Source organism: Cetorhinus maximus, chromosome 15 (assembly GCF_964194155.1).
Source record: "Cetorhinus maximus chromosome 15, sCetMax3.hap1.1, whole genome shotgun sequence".
In the NCBI taxonomy this organism is placed as follows: domain Eukaryota; kingdom Metazoa; phylum Chordata; class Chondrichthyes; order Lamniformes; family Cetorhinidae; genus Cetorhinus; species Cetorhinus maximus.
This window is the reverse complement of record NC_135893.1, coordinates 83,123,861-83,146,563: the sequence shown is the minus strand read 5'-3', so window position 1 is coordinate 83,146,563 and position 22,703 is coordinate 83,123,861. Positions and strand designations below refer to the sequence as shown.

The window sequence follows — 22,703 nt, the reverse complement described above, 5'->3', positions numbered from 1 at the left end:
GGTGCAAGTATGGTTCTCCTCTCAGCTGGGTTTTGCTTAGTACATGTGCTACATGTGAATTAAAAGTATCTGATGCTAATAATGGGTTTACTAAGTGGACTACTTGCAGTGCTGACGTTTCGAGTCCTCATGACCCTTCAACTGACTCGAAACGTCAACTCTTTTCTTCTCCGCCGATGCTGCCAGACCTGCTGAGATTTTCCAGGTAATTGTTTTTGTTTTGGATTTCCAGCATCCGCAGTAGTTTTTTGTTTTTATTACTTGCAGTGCTTGCTGGACAGCTCCTCCATCTTGCTGACGACAAACTTAATTTTCAATTTTTCTTCAACACCCTCACTTCCAAGAGGACACTGCCCAAACAGGATACCCAAAGAAACTATAGCAAGCTTACCACCTAGTGCTGTATCAATAGCAATGTATGTTAAGCTACTTCTTGGTCAGCCATATAACACATGGATTATTTGCCACTTAGAAAGAAACCACAAGCAGAAACACTCAGACCAGGAATAAAAGCTGAATAGTTGCTACCTAAGTGAAAACACCATGCAACACTGAGACACAAGACTCAAACAGCCCACTTCAAGCACTGTCTAATTCCTCCTTTAGCAAGTGCATTGAACCAAATCAAAAGGTGGATCATTGCATTCTTAATTTATTTCTACAAGTAATACACTTATGGAGATAAAACTGAAACAAAGAAAAATACATTCAGGATAATAGGAGAGAAAGACCCCAATTCCAGCAGCTAGTAGATCAAGGAGGCAAGCAGCTGACTGTGCTCAAGGCAGCTGAAACTATGGCAAACCACGGCAAGATAAGAACAAGCAGCTTCAGAGCTTCACAGGATGAATGCCTGTAAATTTAAACCAAATTGTCGAGTACTTGAATCTACGTCAACACTAAAAAGGAACCACAGAAGCAGAGTACAAATAGCACATACCCAGCCAGTCAGGCACAATGTATTAAAATTGTAGCTAGCTGATTCGCTGTGGTTGTCAGGCCCATCTCTGCATTAGCCTACACATCAATAGGATCTTGTTCATAGAGTTGGTAATCCAAGTTAAACTCAGTATGATCTTTCCCAAAACTGGGACAAGAGATAGGAAATGTAGAAAAATATCATTGGTGCTAGGTCAACTGTGGGAAATGTGAATTCAACACATGAATCCAGTGCATGAAGACAGGGAAGAGGACAGAATGTTAAAGAATATAGTAACAGAGAGAAACATCACAATAAAAGCACAGTATTGTATAAACACTAGAGACCATGGTTATTGGAATGTCTTCCAATACATGGCAATGTGAATTATATGAATTTAAGTTCTGAGGAAAGGTGAAATAAACAGAATTCACAATGAACTATTCAACATCAAAAAGTGAATAAAGCATGAGAAGTAAAGCACTGGAAAGGGCACTGAACTGTTCAGTTATGTTTAGAGATAGGAGGCTAACTCTTCAGAGAAGGCTCAGGTGGACTTTTGCACCAGTCTTTTCTACTTTGGACTGAGATCAATTACCATTTTGTAGCTGACACTAACATTGTTGAAGTAAATGTAAGCTCTGATCTTGGGAGAGAATGAGGGGTCTTAAATCAGACTGAGTTACCAGCATGGACAGCGTCTAGCTAAGGTTGGTGAAATAAATGGCAGCTGCCTATTCATATAGTTGATAGGAATGATCAAAAGACTTCTCTGAACTAATTACTGCAGGGAAGCTAATTTTCCACTGGCATTCAAAAAGTACAAATTAGACCACAAAATTATAGGCTTATTAGCTTGACGTCAGAAATAGGAAAGTTGCCACAGTGGATCATTAGGTTTGCCCTATACAACCACATTGACATGGAAGACATGCACATAACATGGCTTATGGAGAAGATCATGTCTTGCCAAAACAAAAACAAAAATGCCTGGAAAAACTCAGCAGGTCTGACAGCATCTGCGGAGAGGAACACAGTTAACATTTTGAGTCCGTATGACTCTTCAACAGAACTAAGGAAAAATAGAAAAAAGGTGAAATATAAGCTGGTTTAAGCGGGGGTGGGACAAGAAGAGCTGGATAGAGGGCCAGTGATTAGATGGAGATAACCAAAAGATGTCATAGACAAAAGGACAAAGAGGTGTTGAAGCTGGTGATATTATCTAAGGAATGTGATAATAAAGGTACAGATAGCCCTAGTTGGAGGGGGGGGGGGGGGGGGGGGGGAGAGGATCAAAATAGGCTAAAAGGCAGAGATAAAACAATGGATGGAAATACATTTAAAAATAATGGAAATAGGTGGGAAAAGAAAAATCTATATAAATTATTGGAAAAACGGGGGATCGGAAAAGGGGTGGGGATGGAGGAGAGAGTTCATGATCTAAAATTGTTGAACTCAACATTCAGTCCGGAAGGCTGTAAAGTGCCTAGTCAGAAGATGAGGTGCTGTTCCTCCAGTTTGCGTTGAGCTTCACTGGAACAATGCAGCAGGCCAAGGACAGACATGTGGGCATGAGAGCAGGGTGAAGTGTTGAAATGACAAGCGACAGGGAGGTCTGGGTCAAGCTTGCGGACAGACCGAAAGTGTTCCGCAAAGCGGTCACCCAGTCTGCGTTTGGTCTCTCCAATGTAGAGGAAACTGCATTGGGAGCAGCGAATGCAGTAGACTAAATTGAGGGAAGTGCAAGTGAAATGCTGCTTCACTTGAAAGGAGTGTTTGGGCCCTTGGACGGTGAGGAGAGGGGAAGTAAAGGATCAGGTGTTGCACCTTCTGCTGTTGCATGGGAAGTTGCCGTGGGAGGGGGTTGAGGTGTAGGGGGTGATGGAGGAGTGGACCAGGGTGTCCCGGAGGGAACGATCCCTGCGGAATGCTGCCAGGGGGTGTTTGGTGGTGGCATCGTGCTGGAGTTGGCGGAAATGGCGGAGGATGATCCTTTGAATGCGGAGGCTGGTGGGGTGATAAGTGAGGACAGGGCGGACCCTATCATGGTTCTGGGAGGGAGTGGAAGGTGTGAAGACAGATGCGCGGGAGATGGGCCGGACACGGTTGAGGGTCCTGTCAACCACCATGGGTGGAAAACCTCGGTCAAGGAAGAAAGAAGACATGTCAGAGGAACTGTTTTTGAAAGTGGCATCATCAGAACAGATCGTTCCCTCCAGGACACCCTGGTCCACTCCTCCATCAACCCCTACACCTCAACCCCCTCCCACGGCACCTTCCCATGCAACCACAGAAGGTGCAACACCTGCCCCTTTCCTTCCCCTCTCCTCACCGTCCAAGGGCCCACCCCTTTCAAGTGAAGCAGCATTTCACTTGCAATTCCCTCAATTTAGTCTACTGCATTCGCTGCTCCCAATGCAGTTTCCTCTACATTGGAGAGACCAAACGCAGATTGGTTGACCGCTTTGTGGAACATCTTCGGTCTGTCCACAAGCATAACCCAGACCTCCCTGTCGCTTGTCATTTCAACACTTCACCCTGCTCTCATGCCCACATGTCTGTCCTTGGCCTGCTGCATTGTTCCAGTGAAGCTCAACACAAACTGAAGGAACAGCACCTCATCTTCCGACTAGGCACTTTACAGTCTTCCGGACTTAATATTGAGTTCAACAATTTCAGATCATGAACTCTCTCCTCCATCCCCACCCTCTTTCTTCCAATAATTTATATAGATTTTTCTTTTCCCACCTATTTCCATTATTTTTAAATGTATTTCCATCCATTTTTTTATCCCTGCCTTTTAGCCTATTTTGATCCCTTCCCCCCACCCCAACCCCACTAGGGCTATCTGTACCTTTATTATCACATTCCTTAATTAATATCACCAGTTTCAACACCTCTTTGTCCTTTTGTCTGTGACATCTTTTGGTTATCTCCACCTTACACTGGCCCTCTATCCAGCTCTACTTGTCCCACCCCCCCCTTAAACCAGCTTATATTTCACCTCTTTTCTATTTTTCCTTAGTTCTGTTGAAGAGTCATACGGACTCGAAACGTTAACTGTATTCCTCTCCGCAGATGCTGTCAGACCTGCTGAGTTTTTCCAGGCATTTTTGTTTTTGTTTTGGATTTCCAGCATTCGCAGTTTTTTGCTTTTATCATCATGTCTTGCCAATCTGGTTGAATTCTTCAAACAAGTTACTAGCAGATGGAGGAAGACACCCTGTAAGTATGTGAACACCGGATATTTGTAAAATTTTTCAGAAAGATAGGGACTTGGATGCAAGTTCACAGCTGTCGTTAAAGGGAGCAGATCTGCATGGAGGCCCCCACAGGAAGTGTTGGTGTTGGCATTATTCTTTGCAATACACATTACAATGTATTGTTGATATACAGGAATGAACTGGATGAATGCAATGTGGCTGTCTGGACATGAAGAACTAATTGCTGGTGTCAGGACCCTTGATTACAATCCGATCTAGATCTATGGGGGAAATGGGCCTGCAGCTCACAGGTGATAAATGTAGTTTGGTGCATGTTTATAGTATAGGACAATAGTGAGTACGTGTGTATCATGCCGGGATCTGAATTAGAGTCTGCTGAGTAGGAAAAGACTTACATGGTATCGTGCACAAGTCTCTACCGATCCATTAGAAGTACCGATAGCAACGGCAAACAGAAATTAAGATGTATAGCTCGGTCAATGCAACATAAAACAAAGCATCATGGTGTGCCTATTCAAAACTTTAGTCCCGTCAGAAATATGGGGTCCAATTCTAGTCCCCTCAACTAACAGATTAGACACCCCACATAATGTTCAATAGGCAACTGCTAGGTTAACACCTAGGTCTGGATTTTGACAGAGTCAGAACATATCAGAGCTATTAGAAAACAGCAGGTGGGACTCTATTCCACAATCCCTGCCCCCTTTTCCTGCAACCCCTAATTTTCCCTGTCACAGGTTAAGAGTGCGTGTTGCATGACCACATCATGCACTCTCGATCTGGCCAGATCCACTGATGCAGTAGGCTAAAGGCATTAGCTCAGTAGGCGGTTGTTTTGACAACTGAAGTCTTCTGTGACCTCTTTTGTCAATGTATCAATGTTTATTTGGACAAGATTAGGTGGTGTGAAGTGTTTGATGCCTATGTTACTTTGATGATCTGTCTGGTTGACACTTTTGCAGTGTTGTAAGAATAGCAATTTTCTTCTCTGAAGATTTGAGTGAGTTTTCTTTTCCCCCTCAGCAGTTCCACATTTGCCATTGTTATCATATGGTCCATTGGTTATGTACATTGAATATTAAAAAAGTACTATCACAAGACGTAGTCATCACTGGCTAGGCCAGCATTTTTATTGCCTATCCCTAACTGAATCTCAAGGTGATGGTGAGCTGCCTTCTTGAATCACTGCAGTCCATGTGCTGTAGCTACACACGCACTGCTGTTAGGGAGGGAGTTCCAGGATTTTAACCCAGCAACAGTGAAGGAACAGCAAGTAGTGCCAAGTTAGGTTGGTGTGTGGCTTCGACAGGAACTTACTGGTGGTGCTCCCATGCATATGCTGCCCTTGTCCTTTTAGATGATAGAGGCCACAGATTTGGAAGCTGCTGTCAAAGGAGCCTTGGTGAGTTGCAGCAATGCATCTTGTAGATGGTACGCATTGCTGCCACTGCGTGTCAGTGATGGAAGGGGTGGCAATCAAGCGGGCTGCTTTGTCCTGGATGGTGTTGAGCTTCTTTAGTGTTGGAGCTGCACTCATCCAGGCAATTTGTTCATATGTTTGTATCTTGGCAAGCAAGGGGGGGTGATAGGTTATTGGGGGTAGGTGGGGTGCAGATTTCATGTTACAATTAGATTAGCCATGGTCTTATTAAATGGCAGAGCAGGCTTGCAGGGCTGAATGGCCTGCTCCTTGTTCATAATTGGAGAGTATTCCATCACACTCCTGACTTGTGTCTTGTGGATGGTGGACAGGCTTTGGGGAGTCAGGGGGAATATTACTCACTACAGAATTCCTAGCCTCTGGCCTGCCCTTGTAGCCACAGTATTTATTTGACCAGTCCAGTTTCTGGTCAATGGTAAAACCCACCCCCCCCGCCACCACCCTGCCCTCGAGGATACTTATCAGCCCAAGCCTGAATGTTGTCTAAGTCTTGCTGCACATGGACATGGACTGCTTCAGTATCTGAGGAGTCGCGAATGGTGCTGAACATTGTGCAATCATCAGCAAACATCCTCACTTCTGATCTTATGATGGAGGGAAGATCATTGATGAAGCAGCTGAAGGTGATTGGACCTAGGACACTACCCTGAGGAACTCCTGCTGTGATGCCCTGGAACAGAGATGACTGACCTCCAACAACCACAACCATCTTCAATGTGCTAGATATAATTCCAACCAGTGGAGAGTTTTCCCCTTGATTCCCATTGACTCCAGTTTTGCTGGGGCTCCTTAATGTCACACTCTGTCAAATGCTGTCTTGATGTCAAGGGCAGTCACTCTCACCTCACTCTGAGTTCAGCTCTTTTGTCCATGTTTGCACTAAGGTTGTAATGAGGTCAGGAGCTGAGTCGCTCTGGCGGAACCCAAACTGAGCATCAGAGAGGTTATTGCTGAGCAAGTGCTGCTTGATAGCGCCGAAGACCCCTTCCACCACTTTACTGATGATAGAGAGTAGACTACTGGGTCTATAACTGGCCAGGTTGGATTTGTCCTGCTTTTTGTAAGCAGGACATACCTGGGCAGTTTTCCACGTTGCCATATAAATGCCAGTGTTGTAGCTGTACTGGGACAGCTTGGCTAAGTGTGTAGCTAGCTCTGGAGCACAAGTCTTCAGCACTATTGCTGGAATATTGTCAGGGTCCATAGCCTTTGCAGTATCCAGTGCAGTCAGCCATTTCTTGATATCATGTGGAGTGAATCGAACTGGCCAAAGACTGGCATTTGAGATGCTGGGGACCTCAGGAGGAGGCCGAATGATCATTCCACTTGGCAGTGCTGAGTGCACTGGATGCTACAAAGGCTATGGGCCCTGACAATATTCTAGCAATAGTGCTGAAGACTTGTGCTCCAGTGCTAGCTACACACTTAGCCAAGCTGTCCCAGTACAGCTACAACACTGACATTTATACGGCAATGTGGAAAACTGCCCAGGTATGTTGCTCAAGATTGCAAATGCTTCAGCCTCGTCTTTTGCACTGCTGTTCTGGGCTCCAACATCACCGAAGATGGGATATTTGTGGAGCCTCCTCCTCCTGTTAGTTGTTTAATTACCCATGACTGCAGGTCTTAGGACTGATCCATTGGTTGTGGGGTTGCTTAGCTGTCTAACACATGCTGCTGCCACTGTTTGGCATGCAAGTAACCCTGTGTTGTAGCTTCAGCAGGTTGACACCTCATTTTCAGGCATGCCTGCTGCTGCTCCTGGCATGCATTCCTGCAATCTTCATTGAACCAGGTTTGATCCCCCAGTTTGATGATAATGGTAGAGTGGGAGATATGCTGGGCCATGAGTTCACAGATTGTGATTGTATACAATTCTGCTGCTGATGGCCCAGTGCCTTATGGATGCCCAGTTTTGAGTTGCTAGATCTGTTTGAAATCTATCCCACATAGCACAGTGGTAGTGCCATATCACAGATGGAGGACATCCTCAATGTGAAGATAGGATGTCGTATCCACAAGGGCTGCACAGTGGTCACTCCGACTAATACTGTTATGGACAGATGCATCAGCAGGTAGGTCGGCAAGGATGAGGTCAAGCAGGTTTTTCCCTCTTGTTGGTTCCCTCACCACCTGCCACAGGCCCAGGTCCCACGGGCCATCGATCTGGTCGGGCGGAAACGACTCTCGTTCCTCCGGCCTGGGTATTCTGCTGCGGGGAGGCAACTTCACCGTCTCCGAGGTCAAGGAGGTGGTGGGCGGGCGACTCCTCGTAGCAGACGTAATGTACAAGAACGCTCCACTCCGGTTAATTAACATGTATGGCCCGGCACAAGGGGCTGAGCGGCTGGAGGTTTTTCAGCAGCTCCCACTGCTGCTGGCGACCTCCAGGCCGGTCATTCTGGGCGGTGACTTCAACTGCATCATCGATGCGGCTGGACGATCCGGCAGGGCCGGCAGCAGATTGGACGCTACGTCCAGATCCCTGATGGAAACAGTTAAGGATGCCAAGCTGCACGACGTCTTCAGCAACCCTGCAGACGGAGCGCAGCGTAGATACACCTGGTCGCGGCCAGACGGGTCCATTCGTTCCAGGATAGACTTCCTGTTTGTGTCCCGTGCATTCACAGTCAGATCCACCGAGGTCAAGCCGGTGTTCTTCTCTGACCACTGCCTCCTACTGGCGGACTGCCACTTGGAGAAGGACCTGAGGGTGGGCAGGGGGGCATGGAAGCTTAATGTGCAACTGCTGACCCCAGAGAACATTGAGGAGCTCAAGAGGGATTACAAAGGTTGGAGAACCGTGAAACCCCTCTTTGAGTCCCTGACACACTGGTGGGAAGCGATCAAGGGAAGCATCAAGAGGTTTTTCATCCTCAAAGGCACCCAGAAAGCTAGAAAGGAACAGAGGGAAATGTCCCGACTCCAGAAAAAGATGCAGAATCTGCTCCGGCTGCAGTCGATGGGGGTGGATGTCAAGGAGGAGCTCCAAGAGGTGAAGAGCCAGCAAGCCTCGCACTTTGCCTCGGAGGCCTCCAGGATCATGTTCCGTTCCAGAGTCCGCTCCGTGGAGCAGGATGAGACGTGCTCACGTTTCTTCTTCCAAAAGGTACACAGAGAGAGCTCTGTGATCAGCAGCCTGAAGGAAGAAGACGGCTCAGTAAAGTCATCACGGTCCGACATTCTGAGGATCAGCAAATCCTTTTATGCCGGATTGTATGACGTGAAGCCCACGGACAGCACGGCCTCCCAGTCCTTCCTGTCCTCTATCACGGAGGTCTTAGACGACAGTACGCGGGAGAGCCTGGACAAACCGCTAACTCCTGATGAACTGACTAAGGCCCTTGAGTCCTTCGAGAAGAGTAAAACTCCCGGAAGCGACGGCTTGCCGGCGGAGTTGTATTCGGCTCTGTGGGACTTGATCGGCCCAGACCTGCTAGGAGTGTACGAGAGTATGCTCCTGGCCGGTAGTATGTCAGAATCCATGAGGAAAGGCATCATCACCCTCATCTACAAGCACAAGGGGGAAAGGGAGGAAATTAGAAATTGGCGACCCATTTCACTGTTGAATGTGGACTATAAGATTCTGTCCAAGGTCATCGCCAATCGGGTCAAATCCGCTCTGGAATTGGTGATTCACCCTGACCAGACCTGCTCTGTGCCAGGCAGGAAGATCTCTGACAGCCTGGCGCTGCTCAGGGATACGATTGCCTATGTACAGGACAGGGGTATGGATACCTGCCTCATCAGCTTGGATCAGGAGAAGGCCTTTGACAGAATATCGCACACCTACATGGGGGATGTGCTCTCCAAAATGGGGTTTGGGGAGGGAATTCGAAATTGGATCCAACTGCTCTACACTAACTCAGTAGCGCAGTCTCAATCAATGGGTGGGAAACAGATAGCTTTCCGATTAAATCTGGAGTCAGGCAGGGCTGTCCTCTCTCGCCTGTCCTTTTCGTGTGTTGCATAGAACCCTTTGCCGAGTCCATCAGGAAGGATCCGGGCATAAGAGGAGTGACGATCCCAGGCAGTGGAGGCACTCAGGTAAAAGCCTCCCTGTACATGGACGACGTCGCCGTCTTCTGCTCGGATCTGCTGTCGGTGCGCAGACTGATGCACATCTGCGACCAGTTCGAACTGGCCTCGGGAGCCAAGGTAAATCGTGGGAAGAGCGAGGCCATGTTCTTTGGGAACTGGGCTGACCGATCCTTTGTCCCCTTCACTGTCAGGGCTGACGGCCTGAAGGTGCTGGGGATATGGTTCGGAGGGACCGGAGCATGCGTTAGAAACTGGAAGGAGCGAGTGGCTATGGTGAAAAGGAAACTGGGCATGTGGGAGCGACGCTCCCTCTCCATTGCGGGTAAGAACCTGGTCATCAGGTGTGAGGTACTCTCGCTGTTGTTGTACGTGGCGCAGGTCTGGCCCATTCCAGACTACTGCGCGATGGCGATCACTCGAGCCATCTTCCGCTTTATCTGGAGGTCGAAAATGGATCGTGTCCGCAGGGACGCGATGTACAAGCCTCTAGATAAAGGGGGAAAAAACGTGCCCAACATCGCCCTCATACTGATGGCCACCTTTGTGTGTGGCTGCATCAAGCGGTGCGTAGACCCTCAGTACGTAAACACCAAGTGTCACTACGTGCTGAGGTTCTACCTGTCCCCGGTGTTGCGAAGGATGGGTCTGGCCACGCTGCCGCGGAATGCTCCAAGTAGTTGGACCGTGCCGTACCACCTGTCCCTGGTGGAAAAATTTATGCAGAAAAACACCTTTGACCACAAGTCCATCAGGCAGTGGTCGGCACGTAACGTCCTAGAGGCCCTGAGGGAAAAGGAGAGGGTGGACCCTGTGGGATGGTTCCCCGAGCAGACTGTCAAAGTCATTTGGCAGAATGCCTCATCGCCAGAACTTTCCAACAAGCACCAAGACGTAGCTTGGCTGGTGGTGAGAAAGGCCCTCCACGTCAGATCCTTCCTACACGCCAGGAGGCTCACCCCCTCTGCACGTTGCCCTCGAGGTGGCTGTGGTGGGGAAGAGACCGTTGTTCACCTCCTTGTGGATTGTGCCTTTGCAAAGAAAGTCTGGAGAGAGATGCAGTGGTTGCTGTCGAGGTTCATCCCGAGCAGTTCTGTGACACAGGACTCTGTGCTCTACGGGCTGTTCCCAGGGACACACACCGAGACAAACATCAACTGCAGCTGGAGGATCATCAACTCGGTGAAAGACGCGCTTTGGTCTGCCCGAAACTTGTTGGTCTTCCAGCACAAAGAGTTGTCCCCGACCGATTGTTGCGGACTGGCACAATCCAAAGTCCAGGACTACGTGCTGAGGGACGCACTAAAGCTTGGGGCAGCTGCCGCAAAGGCGCAATGGGGAAGGGTCGCTGTCTAAGACCTTTCTACCACAGCGCACCGAGAGACTGGGAACTGTTTAGAGCCCCTCGGGCTGTACAGATCAAAATGAAAGGCTGTAAATGATTGTAATATTGTTTGTACTGATGCACCTGGTGATACATTTTGTAAAAGTTTAACCTGGATTGTACCCTTGTAATGTTGTTTTTGAAATGGTTTGGAATGTGATTGAAGATATTTTATGAATAAAGTATATTTTTACAAAAAAAAAAAATCTGTTCTTATCAGTTTAATGGCGCAATGGGGAAGGGTCGCCGTCTAAGACCTTTCTACCACAGCGCACCGAGAGACTGGGAACTGTTTAGAGCCCCTCGGGCTGTACAGATCAAAATGAAAGGCTGTAAATGATTGTAATACTGTTTGTACTGATGCACCTGGTGATACATTTTGTAAAAGTTTAACCTGGATTGTACCCTTGTAATGTTGTTTTTGAAATGGTTTGGAATGTGATTGAAGATATTTTATGAATAAAGTATATTTTTACAAAAAAAAACCTGCCACAGGCCCAGTATAGCAGCTATGTCCTTTAGGGCTCAACTAGCTCAGTCAGTACTGAGCCACCCCTGGTGATGAATGGGCATGAGGTGGCATGTACAGTATGCAGGCCATGGGGAGTAGTGGGGGGGCATGAATTGGCATGGAAGGTATAACGGGCCATGGGGATGGGTGGGGGTTAAGAGGGCGTGAAGGATGAGGGCTAGAGGGCTTAAAATCTAACAACTGGGATTAAGTCCCACAGAACTGAGGCAGGCCTTCTAATCAGCCCGTCTCCGCACTCACTCACCCCCATGGCCGCCTACACTCTGCTTCTGGGGCCTGACTTCATCCTGCGCCCAACCCCTGCCCAGAGCTGAAACTATCTATTGGGGCACTTTCAACCAAGGCAGGTTGGCAAGTTGGGGAAGTTTCCAGACTCAAACTACCAGCTTGGTAGCCAAAATCCAGCCCTGATCTAAAACCTTCACTATGACAACATGCTGAGATCTCCCAGGTCTCTTTATTCCAACAAAAAGAAAACAGGCTTCAGAAAGCCTTGTTGAAGAGCCTGGACTGTGTATATATCAACAACTTATATTTATAAAGTGTCTTTAACATAAAATATCCCAAGGCACGTCACAGGAGCATTATAAAACCAAACTGACATTGAACCACATAAGGAGGTATTTGGTCAGATGGTCAAAAGCTTGATCAAAGAATTAGGTTTTAAGGAGTGCCTTAAAGGAGGAAAGAGAGGTAGAGAGGCAGCAAGGGAATTCCAGAACTTAGGGCCTAGACAACCACTGGCACGCAACCAATGGTGGTGCAATTAAAATTGAGAATACTCAAGAGGTTAGAATTAGATGAGCACAGATATCGCAGAAGGGCAAGGAGATTACAGAGCTAAGGAGGGTGAGGCCATGGAGGGATTTGAAAGCAAAGATGAAAATTTTAAAATCAAGACTTTGTTTGACCAGAAGGCTATGTGGGTCAGCAAACACAGGGGTGATAGGTGAATGGGATTTGGTGCAAGCTAAGCACGGCAGTGGAGTTTTTGACAGCCTCAAGTTTATAGAGGGTTAAGTGTGGTAGGCCAGCCAGGAGTGCACTGAAATAGTTAAGTTTAGAAGTAACATAGACAAATTAAGTTTCAGCAGGTGTGACTGAGACAGGGATGAATTTTATGGAGGTCGAAATAGGTAATCTTAATTATGGCACAAATAGAAGCTCATCTCCAGGTCAAATATGACAACAGCAGACTGGTTAGTCTCAGCCTATTGCCAGGGGCAGGGATAGAGTCAATAGCTAGGAACCAGAATTTGCAGTGAGACTGAAAACAATGGCTTCTGCTTTCCCAATACTTAACTGGAAGAAATTTCTGCACATGCAATACTGGATGTTGGGTAAGCAGTCTGATAATTTAGCAGTAGTGAACAACCCAGGGAGATGATGATGAGGAAGAGCTGGGTGTCATCAGATTACATGTGAAAACAAACAATGTGCTTTTGGAAGATGTCACCACGGGTGATCATGTAGATGAGAAACAGAAGGGGGTCAATAATAGATCCTTGGGGGATACCAGAGTTAACAGTACAGAAACTGGAAGTGAAGCCATTGCAAGTGATATCCTGGCTACAATAGGCAAGAATAGAACCAGATGAGAGGAATCCCAACCAGTTGGACAACGGTGGAGAGGTGTTGGAAGGAGGTGGTCAACTGTGTCAAAGTCTGCAGAGAGGTCGAGAAGGACATGGGATAGTTTACTTTCGTGATAGTCACATAGGATGTCACTTGTAACTTTGATAAGAGCTGTTTGGAACTGTGACAAGGGAAGAAACCTGATTGGAGGGATTAAAACATGGAGTTCTAGGAAAGATGGGAACAGTTTTGAGAGGTGATAACATGTTCAAGGACTTTGAAGAAGAATGGAAGGTTGGCGATAAGGTGGTAGTTTGCAAGAACAGTGGGGTCAAGGATTGTTTTTTGGAGGAGAGGAGTGATGATTGCAGATTTAAAGGAGAAAGGGACAATGCGTGTAGATAACCATTAACAATATCGGCTAACAAGTGGACAGGGAGGGCAATTGGGTGATCAGCAGTTTAGTGGGAATAGGATTGGGAGAGCAATGTTGAATCTCATGGATAAGTTCAGAGAAGGCACAAGGGTAGATAGGAGAGAAACTAGAGAAAGATGAGGGTTCAGGGCCCTGGTGGGGGAAAACTTTGGCTTGGGCTAGTGGAAGGGAGGGACACAGCAGAAGCAGCTGAGTGATGCTCTGGATTCTAGTAACAAAGACCACCATTGACTCCTCAACCTTATTGTTTGAGGGGTGGGTGGTGGAGACAGGTGTTTAAGACGATGGTTAGCAGTAAAGAAAAGAAGCCGGGGGCTACCTTTGCATTCCGAGATGATCCTGCAGTAAGTGATTAGTTTTAGCAGACATGAAACAATTATTTGGGATAGGTAAATTAGGGAGAATGAGGGAACATGTTGATGAGAGGCTTTGATAGAGAAAAGCCATTTCCTCTGGCAAGTGGGGCAATAACTAGAGGCCATGGATTTAAAATCATGGGCTAAAGATCTAGAGGGGAGTTGAAGAAACATGTTTTCATTTGTTGAAATCTGAAACACTTTACTTAAAAAGGTGGTGGAAACTAATTCCATAATTAATTTGAAAAGGGAGCTGAACAGGTACTTAAGCATGAGGAACTTACAGGATTACAAAAAGCAAAGATGTGGAACTAAGCTTGTACCGATCATGAAAAAGCAGCTGTGAATGATGGGCCAAATGGTCTTCCTCTGCAGCAATTTTCCATGACTCCATTCATACAAGTTATGCAAGCACAAGAACTAGGTTAGATGTCAGAATTTTGTTTCCAAATAATTATTGAACTTTGGAATATGTTGCCAGATTGAAGCAAACCTGCATCCATTGCACAAACATCAGAAAGGGAGCTGGACAAGTTGATGGAGGAGTCTGATATCACAGTGCAGAAAAGGCAAGGTGGTGGGTAATATAATTTCCCAAATATTTTCCACCAAAACTAGCCATGTGTTTTTAAAAAACATATATTTTGGTCACTACCAGGAGATTACTGCTGGTGGATGGGGACAACGGTGTCCCCAACAGACTTAATGGACCAGTTGGTCTTTTTCTGCCCATCTTTTCATATGTTCAGAAATAGCACAAATGTGTCCAAGAAACGTCTACATACATTTCTGCATAAAATGCAGAATGACTCAGGTGTGAATGACCAGATTTGGGATATATGGGACCATTTTCTGGATGCAGCAGCTCTACCCCATTTTCAAATCATGTTGCCTGTATAATGTACATGGTATCATTCTGGTCACAGAAATCACTTCATTTTTTGAATTTACTAAGTCTATAACATCTTCCATTTATATCCCAGATATAAACATAAAGCTTGCCAAATAATTATCCATCTCAGCTGCCTTTGGGCATGACAACTGTCAATCCATCTTGTTACTTGATCATCCATGCACCTTACCAAATTCCTGAGCTATATCTGCAGTCAAGTGCAGATCACAAGAGCAATGTCATCAGGGTCTGTGATGTAGCACACTAACTTCTTGTCGAGGGCCACAATCTCAAGCAATGTATGATTCGAAGGGTCACTCAGGAATGCTGCAGAAGAGAATGATAGTGTATGGACCTGCACACAGCAAGCTCGTGTTTTGCTGGGGCAGGGATATGGAACCAAGGCAGGTAGAGTGTTAAAACGCAGGTCAGCCAGTGGGTGACAGGACAGATTTGAGGGCCTGAACGGTCTCCTAGACTTAAGTCCCTGACATCCAATCAAGTCTGTGGACAGTGGCACAGCAAAGGCCATATACTATCCCAGAGGATGCCAGCACAGGGTTACACAGGTGGGATAATAATGACCCCCAACTGCACTCTCTTGATGCAGAGAGATGAGAACAGGTCACCACTATCCCGGAGAGATGGAACCCCGCCGATTGCATAAGAGGCTCTCTGCAGAGCAACAAAACCTCTCCCAGCCGAGGCCCACAGCAGGAGAGCAGCCTTGCCCTCTCCTCAGCCAGGCTCGGGCTCATTACCGCAGCTAGGATAGAGGGAGCCGGACGAGGCTGAGAGGAGCCACACTCACCATAGTTATACTGCAATCTCCTCCCCGTCCGGCTCATGCTCCGAGCATCCAGCGCAGCCCCTTTAACCAAGCGAGGGCGGGGTTGGGCGACTGTCTGTCGCTGCGTCTCTCCGTCTTTCGGGCCTAGTCACCAGGCTTCCCCCCGCGCCATTTCCGCCGCCGGATCCGGTTCCGCCCTGACGAGAGCGGGCCGGCTCTGACCGGATTGCGCCGGATCCTAGCGTGCCTGCCCATTGGCTGTCTGAGAGGCTGCGTGTTGATTGGCCAGTTATGTTGGAAAGTGACTTTGGATTGGTCGGTGCAGCACTGGGCGGAGTGTCGGCCTCTGATTGGTTGGTGGCTCAGGGACATTTTGCCCAATGTCTAAGCAATAATGTTGTGAAGGAAAATCTCTCCTGAAAACGTTTTATAAATTACGTTCGCTGTTGTCCCTTCAAGGACCATCACTTTTTAAAATTTCATATATGGTTTTACAACAACAGCAGTTTTTTGGCAACATATTTAAAGAAGTGACTAAAGTAGCGGGGGACATCTGAAGGCCTAAAGAAATCCAAAGCTTGAATAGCATTCTCCAAACATAAAGATTTGCTAAAGCACAGGAATGAATAGAGATCTTAAGAAAATAATTGTCAAACCTGTGATTTGGAATGCCTTGTTGTATAGGGCTGAAGCATGGACCTTGGGAAAAGCAGACATCCAAAGTTTAGAAAGTTGTGAAATGTGGTTCTGGAGGAGGAGGAAGCAGGACAGTTGGATAGAACACAAGAGCAGCAAAGAAGCTCTTAGGTTGGTGGAGGAGGAAAGATCATTAGTGAGTATCATCAAGAAAAGGCAGCAAGGTTGGATTTTTAAAAATTCTTTCATGGGATGTGGGTGTCACTGCCAAGGCCAACATTTATTGCCCATCCCTAGTTGCCCTTGAGAAGGCGGTGGTGAGCTGGCTTCTTTAACCACCGAAGTCCACCTGGTGCAAGTACACCAGTTGTTAAGTGCTGTTAAGAAGGAAGTTCCAGGATTTTGATCCAGTGTCACTGAAGGAACAGCAATATAGTTCCAGATCAAGATCATGTATGGCTCGGAGGAGAACTTGCAGGTGGTGATTTCCCATGCGTCTGTTGCCCTTGGCTTTCTAGGTGGTAGAAGTCATTGGTTTGGAAGTGCTAAAGAAGGAGGCTTGGTGAGAGCTGCAGTGCATATTGTATATGGTACACATTACTGCCACTGTGTATCTGTGGTGGATGGACTGAATGTTTAAGGTGGTGGATGGGGTACCAATCAAGCAGGCTGCTTTGTTCAGGATGGTATCGAGCTTCCAGGCACTCATCCAGGCAAGTGGAGAGTATTCCATCACACTCCTGACCTGTGCCTTGTAGATGATGGATAAACTTTGGGGCGAAAGGTGAGTTACTCACCTCAGAATTCCCAGCCTCTGACCTCCTCTCGTAGCCACAGTATTTATGTGGCTGGTCCAGTTCAGTTTCTGGTCAATGGTAATCCCAGGATGATGATAGTGGGGGATTTAATGATGGCAATGCAATTGACTGTCGAGGGGATATGGTTAGATTCTCTAAGATAAAAGCAAAATACTGCGGATGCTGGAAATCTAGAACAAAAACAAAAATACCTGGAAAAACTCAGCAGGTCTGACAGCATCTGCGGAGAGGGATACAGTTGACGTTTCAGCATGACCCAGACCTTCCTGTCGCTTGCCATTTCAACACACCACCCTGCTCTCATGCCCACATGTCCGTCCTTGGCCTGCTGCACTGTTGCAGTGAAGCTCAACGCAAACTGGAGGAACAGCACCTCATCTTCCGATTAGGCACTTTACAGCCTTCCGGACTTAATATTGAGTTCAACAATTTCAGATCATGAACTCTCTTCCATCCCCACCCCCTTTCCGATCCCCCTTTTTCCAATAATTTATAATTATTTTACAACTATATTTTTTCTTTTCCCTCCTATTTTTAAATTTATTTCGATCTATTGTTTCATCTCCACCTTTTAGCCCATTTCGATCCCTTCCCCCCACCCCACCCGCACCAGGCCCATCTGCCACTAGCATGCTTCCCTTAATATCTCCATTAGCACATCCTTTAGATAATATCACCACCATCAACACCCTTTTGTCCTTTTGTCTATGACATCTTTGGTAGTCTCTTCTTGGCCTCCACCTATCACTGGCGCCCTATCGAGCTCTCCTGTCCCACCCCCTTCTACCAGCTTATATTTCATCTCATTTCTATATGTCTTAGATCTGATGAAGGGTCATATGGACTCGAAACGTCAACTGTATCCCTCTCCGCAGACGCTGTCAGACCAGCTGAGTTTTTCCAAGTAATTTTGATTTGGTTAGATTCTCTGTTGTGCCATTGCCTGGTACTTGTGAAGTGCAAATGTTACTTGCCACTTATCAGCCCAAGCCTGAATATTGTCCAGGTTTGGCAGCATATGAACATGAACTGCTTCAGTATCTGAGGAGTTGTGAATGGGACTGAACATTGTGCAATTATCAGGAAATGTTCCCACTTCTGGCCTTATGATGGAGGAATGGTCATTGATGAAGCAGCTGACCTAAGTTGGGCCTAGGACACTATCCTGAAGAACTCCTGCAACAATGCCCTGGGACTGAGAAGATTGGCTTCTAACAACCACAACCATCTTCCTTTGTGCTAGGCATGACTCCAACCGGTGGAGAGTTTTCTCCCAATTGCCAATTTTGCTAGGACTTCTTGATACTACAAAACTGCAATCTATACCAGCAAGACATGGAAGAAAACAGCAAAGGTGCCACAGAAGTTGGACGTCTTTCACCAGCGCTGCCTATGTAAAATCCTGGGCATCAAATGGAGAGACAACATCAAAAACGAAGAAGTGCTAAAGAGGACTGGTCAGGGGTGCCTGGGGGACACCTTGACGAAGAAACAACTGAGGCTGGCAGGACATATAGCTTGATTCCTGGATGTACGTCCTGCCAGTGTGGCAGTGTAATGGACCCCTCTGGATGAGGAAGAAGAATGGGACGACCAAAGATAACTTGGCAAAATACATTTAAGGAGGACCTCCAAGAGCAGGATATTACCTGGTCTGGAGCAAAAGAGATAGTGACGGACCGAGGTTTGTGGTGGAGTCTTGCTGCCCATTGTCCTGCATGGGACTGGAAGAACTGCTATGCCTAAGCCTTGATGCTACACTGTGTCAAATGCTGCCTTGATGTCGGCAGTGACTCACCTCACCTCTTGAGTTCAGCTCTTTTGTCCCATTTTTGAACCAAGGCTGTAATGAAGTGTGGAGCTGGGTGGCCCTGGCAGAATCGAAATTGAGCAGCAGTGAGCAGCTAATTGGTGTGTAAGTGCTGCTTGGTAGCACTGTCAATGACACCTTCCATCACTTTGCTGATGATCGAGAGTAGACCAATGGGCCGGTAATTGGCCAGATTGATTTGTCCTACTTTTTATGTACAGGACATATCTGAGCATTTTCCCACATTGTTGGGTAGATGCCAGTCTTGTGACTTTACTGGAACACCACAGCTAAGGCTGTGGCTAATTCTGGAGCACAAGTCTTTATTACTACTGCCAGGATGTTGATGGATCATCTTGTTGAAGATGGTTGCGAATGCTTCACCTTGTCTTTCATACTGAAGTTCTGGGCTATTTCATTGAGGATGGGGATATTTGTGGAGTTTCCTCCTTCGGTTAATAATTTAATTGTCCACCACCATTCACAACTGGATGTGGCAGTATGACAGAGCTTTGGTCTAACTGTTGGTTGTGGGATTGCTTGGCTCTGTCTATTGCATGCTGATTCCATATTTTGGCATGCAAGTAGTCCTGTGTTGTAGCTTCACTGGGTTTAAACCCCCCCCCGCCCCCCCCCCGCCTCTATTTTAAGTAATGCTGGTGCTGCTCCTAACATGCTCCCCTGCAATCTTCAGTGAACCAGGATTGATGCCTTGGCTTGATGGTAATGCCATAGAGATGGATATGCCAGGTTAGAGATTGTAGTTGAATACAATTCTGCTGCTGTTGATGGCACACAGCACCTCATTGATGCTCAGTTTTGAATTGCTAGATCTGTTTTGAATCTATCCCATTTATGAGGTAATGCCACAGAACATGATAGACAATATCTTCAGTGTTAAGATGGGACTCCATCTCCACAAGGACTGTGTGGTAGTCACTCCTGCCAATACTGTCACGCCATCTGCGACAAGTAGATTGGTGAGGACTATATTGCTCTGGGTCACATGTAGGCCTGACCAGATAAGGATGGAAGATTTCCTTCCCTAAAGGGCATTAGTGAACATGATGGGTTTTTATGACAATCGATGATAATTTCATGGCCACCATTACCGAGACTAGCTTTCAATTTCATTAACTTATTAATTAATAATTCATGGAATTTAAATTCACCGGCCATGTTGAGATTTGAACCTGTATCCCCAGAGTTTGAGTGTGCCTAAGGGGAGAGTGTGTGCGTGCGTGCGTGTGTGGGGAGAGAGTGTGTGTCTGTAAGGGGAGAGCGTGTGTGTGTGAGGGGAGAGTGTATGTGTGTGTGTGTGAGGGGAGAGTGTGTGCGCGTAAGGGTGTGTGCATGTGAGGGGAGAACAAGTGTGCATGTGAGGGGAGAATATGTGTGTATGAGGGGGGAGAGTTTGAGTGTGTGAGAGGGGAAAGTGTGTTTGAGGGCAGAGTCTGCACATGTATGTGTGAGGGAAGAGTGAGCGTATGAGGCAAGAGTGTGAATGTGTATGTGAGAAGCAAGTGTGTGTGTGAGAGGGGGTAGTGAAGGTGTGTGAGGGGGAGAGTGTGTGTGCATGGGAGCGGAGAGTTTGTGTGCATGTGAGGGGAGAGTGTGTGTGAGGGAAAGGTGAGAGTGTATGCATGGAGGGGAGAGTGTATGTGTGTGTGAGTGAAAGATGAGTGTGAGGGCGTGAGAGGGGAGACTGAGCGTGTGTGTGAGAGGGGAGAGTGTTTGTGTGTGAGAAAGGGGAGAGTGTGTGTGAGGGGAGTGTGCATGTGAGAGGAGAGTGAAAGGGTGTTCAAGCAGCCTCCAAACCCACAGCAACCACACGAGACTGGAGCTTCTTTCACCGGTTTTATTCAAGCATACAGGGGAGACTGTATCCATACAAGATGGGTACAAGCTCCCTGAATGGCTACATTTTCTTGCAGTTATACTTTTCCCTTATCTTACTCTATTTGCATCCACCAGTGATCAATGTCTACATGCTTGAACCTCGTTACAAGACCCAATCATTTACACACATAATTAATTAATTAGTTCTATCCTATTATCTTCGAGACACTCATACATGATTATATTATCCACTCCTATTCAATGCATACATGCAGACCTTGACTCTTATCTGGTCCAGAGTATGACTTGTGGTTTATCAAAAGCTACCTCTTTATCCATTGTATTTGGTTTTTAACCCTTTCACCTCCCCCTTCAAGAGCGTGTGTGTGTGTGAGAGGGGAGAGTGTGCACATGTGTGTGTGAGGGGAGAGTGTGAGAGGCAAGAGTGAGAGTGTGTGTGAGAAGCGAGTCTGTGTGTGAGAGGGGAGAGTGAGCGTGTGTGTGAGAGGGGAGAGTGTGAGCATGTGTGTGAGAGGGGAGAGTGTGTGGGAGGGGAGAGTGTGAGCGTGTGATGGGGGAGAGTGTGTATGTGAGAGAAGGGAGAGTGTGCGAGGGGAGAATATGAGGGTGTGTGAGAGGGGAGAGTGTGTGTGAAAGGGGAGAGCGTATGTGTGAGAGGAGAGAGTGTGAGCATGTGTATGAGAAGGGAGTGTGTGAGCGTGTGGGAGAGGGAAAGAGTGTGTGTGAGAGAGGGGAGAGTGTGTGTGAGAGAGGGGAGAGTTCGTGTGAGGGGAAAGTGTGTATGTGTGTGTGAGGGGAGAGTATATGTGTGTGTTTGTGAGGGGAGAGAGTGTGTGTGTGTCAGGGGAGAGTGCGTATGTGTTTGTGAGGGGACAGTGCGCGTGTGTGTGTGAGAGAGAGGGGAGAGTGTATGTGTTTCTGAAGGGAGAGTATGTGTGTGTGTTTGTGAGGGGAGAGTGTGTGTGTATGTGCGTGTGAGGGCAGAGTGTGGGCTTGTGTGTGAGGGGAGAGTGGGAGCGTGTGTGTAAGAAGGGAGAGTGCGGGTGTGTGTGTGAGGGGAGTGTGTGAGCATGTGTGTGAGGGGAGAGTGTGAGTGTGAGCATGTGTGTGAGAAGGAATTGTGTGAGCATGTATGAGAGGGGTAAGTATATGTGTGAGAGAGGGGAGAGTGTGCGTGAGAGAGAGGAGACTGCATGTGAAGGAGAGTTTGTGTGCAAGTTAGGGGAGAGTGTGTGCGTGTGAGGGGAAAGTGTGTGCATGGTGGGGAGATTTAGTGTGCATGTGAGGGGAGAGTTTGTGTGAGAGGGGAGAGTGTGTGTTTGTGAGGGGACAGTGGATATGTGTGAGGGGAGAGTGGGTGTGTGTTTGTGAGGGAATACAGTGTGTTTGTGAGGGGAGAGTGTGACTTTGTGAGGGGACAGTGCATTTATGTGTGTGTGTGAGAGAGGGGAGAGTGTGTGTGTGAGGGCAGAGTGTGTGCATGTGTGTGAGAGGGGAGCATGTGAGTGTAGCATGTGTATGAGAGGGGAGAGTGTGAGTGTAGCGTGTGTATGAGAGGGGAGAGTGTGAGCGCGTGTGTGAGGGGAGAGTGAGTGTACCGTGTGTATGAGAGGGGAGAGTGTGAGTGTAGCGTGTGTATGAGAGGGGAGAGTGTGAGTGTAGCGTGTGTATGAGAGGGGAGAGTGTGAGCACGTGTGTGAGGGGAGAGTGAGTGTAGCGTGTGTGAGAAGGGAGTGTGTGAGCATGTGTGAGAGGGGAGAGTGCGTATGTGTTTGTGAGGGGACAGTGCATGTGTGTGTGTGTGTGTGAGAGAGGGGAGAATGTGTGTGAGGGCAGAGAGTGCATGTGTGAGAGAGTGGAGACTGTGGGAGTGTGTGAGAGGGGAGAGTGTGAGCATGTGTGTGAGAGGGGAGAGTGTGTGCATGTGTGAGAGGGGAGACTGGGCGTGTGTGTGAGAGGGGAGATTGTGGGAGTGTGTGAGAGGGGAGAGTG

At 47.3% G+C, this 22,703-nt stretch overlaps 2 protein-coding genes across 2 annotated transcripts in view; one reads left to right on the top strand and one right to left on the bottom strand.

The window, feature by feature from the left end:
- Positions 1-15,850, bottom strand: part of xpo6 (exportin 6) — a 122,173-nt gene extending 106,323 nt beyond the window's left edge. The window contains exon 1 of the mRNA XM_078558752.1: positions 15,609-15,850. Within this exon, the coding sequence (XP_078414878.1) occupies positions 15,609-15,611 (3 nt within the window). The 5' untranslated portion in view covers positions 15,612-15,850. The remainder of the gene's footprint in view (positions 1-15,608) is intronic.
- A 453-nt stretch (positions 15,851-16,303) lies between these two features.
- sbk1 (SH3 domain binding kinase 1) overlaps positions 16,304-22,703 on the top strand; it is a 49,527-nt gene continuing 43,127 nt past the window's right edge. The window contains exon 1 of the mRNA XM_078559294.1: positions 16,304-16,394. Within this exon, the coding sequence (XP_078415420.1) occupies positions 16,327-16,394 (68 nt within the window). The 5' untranslated portion in view covers positions 16,304-16,326. The remainder of the gene's footprint in view (positions 16,395-22,703) is intronic.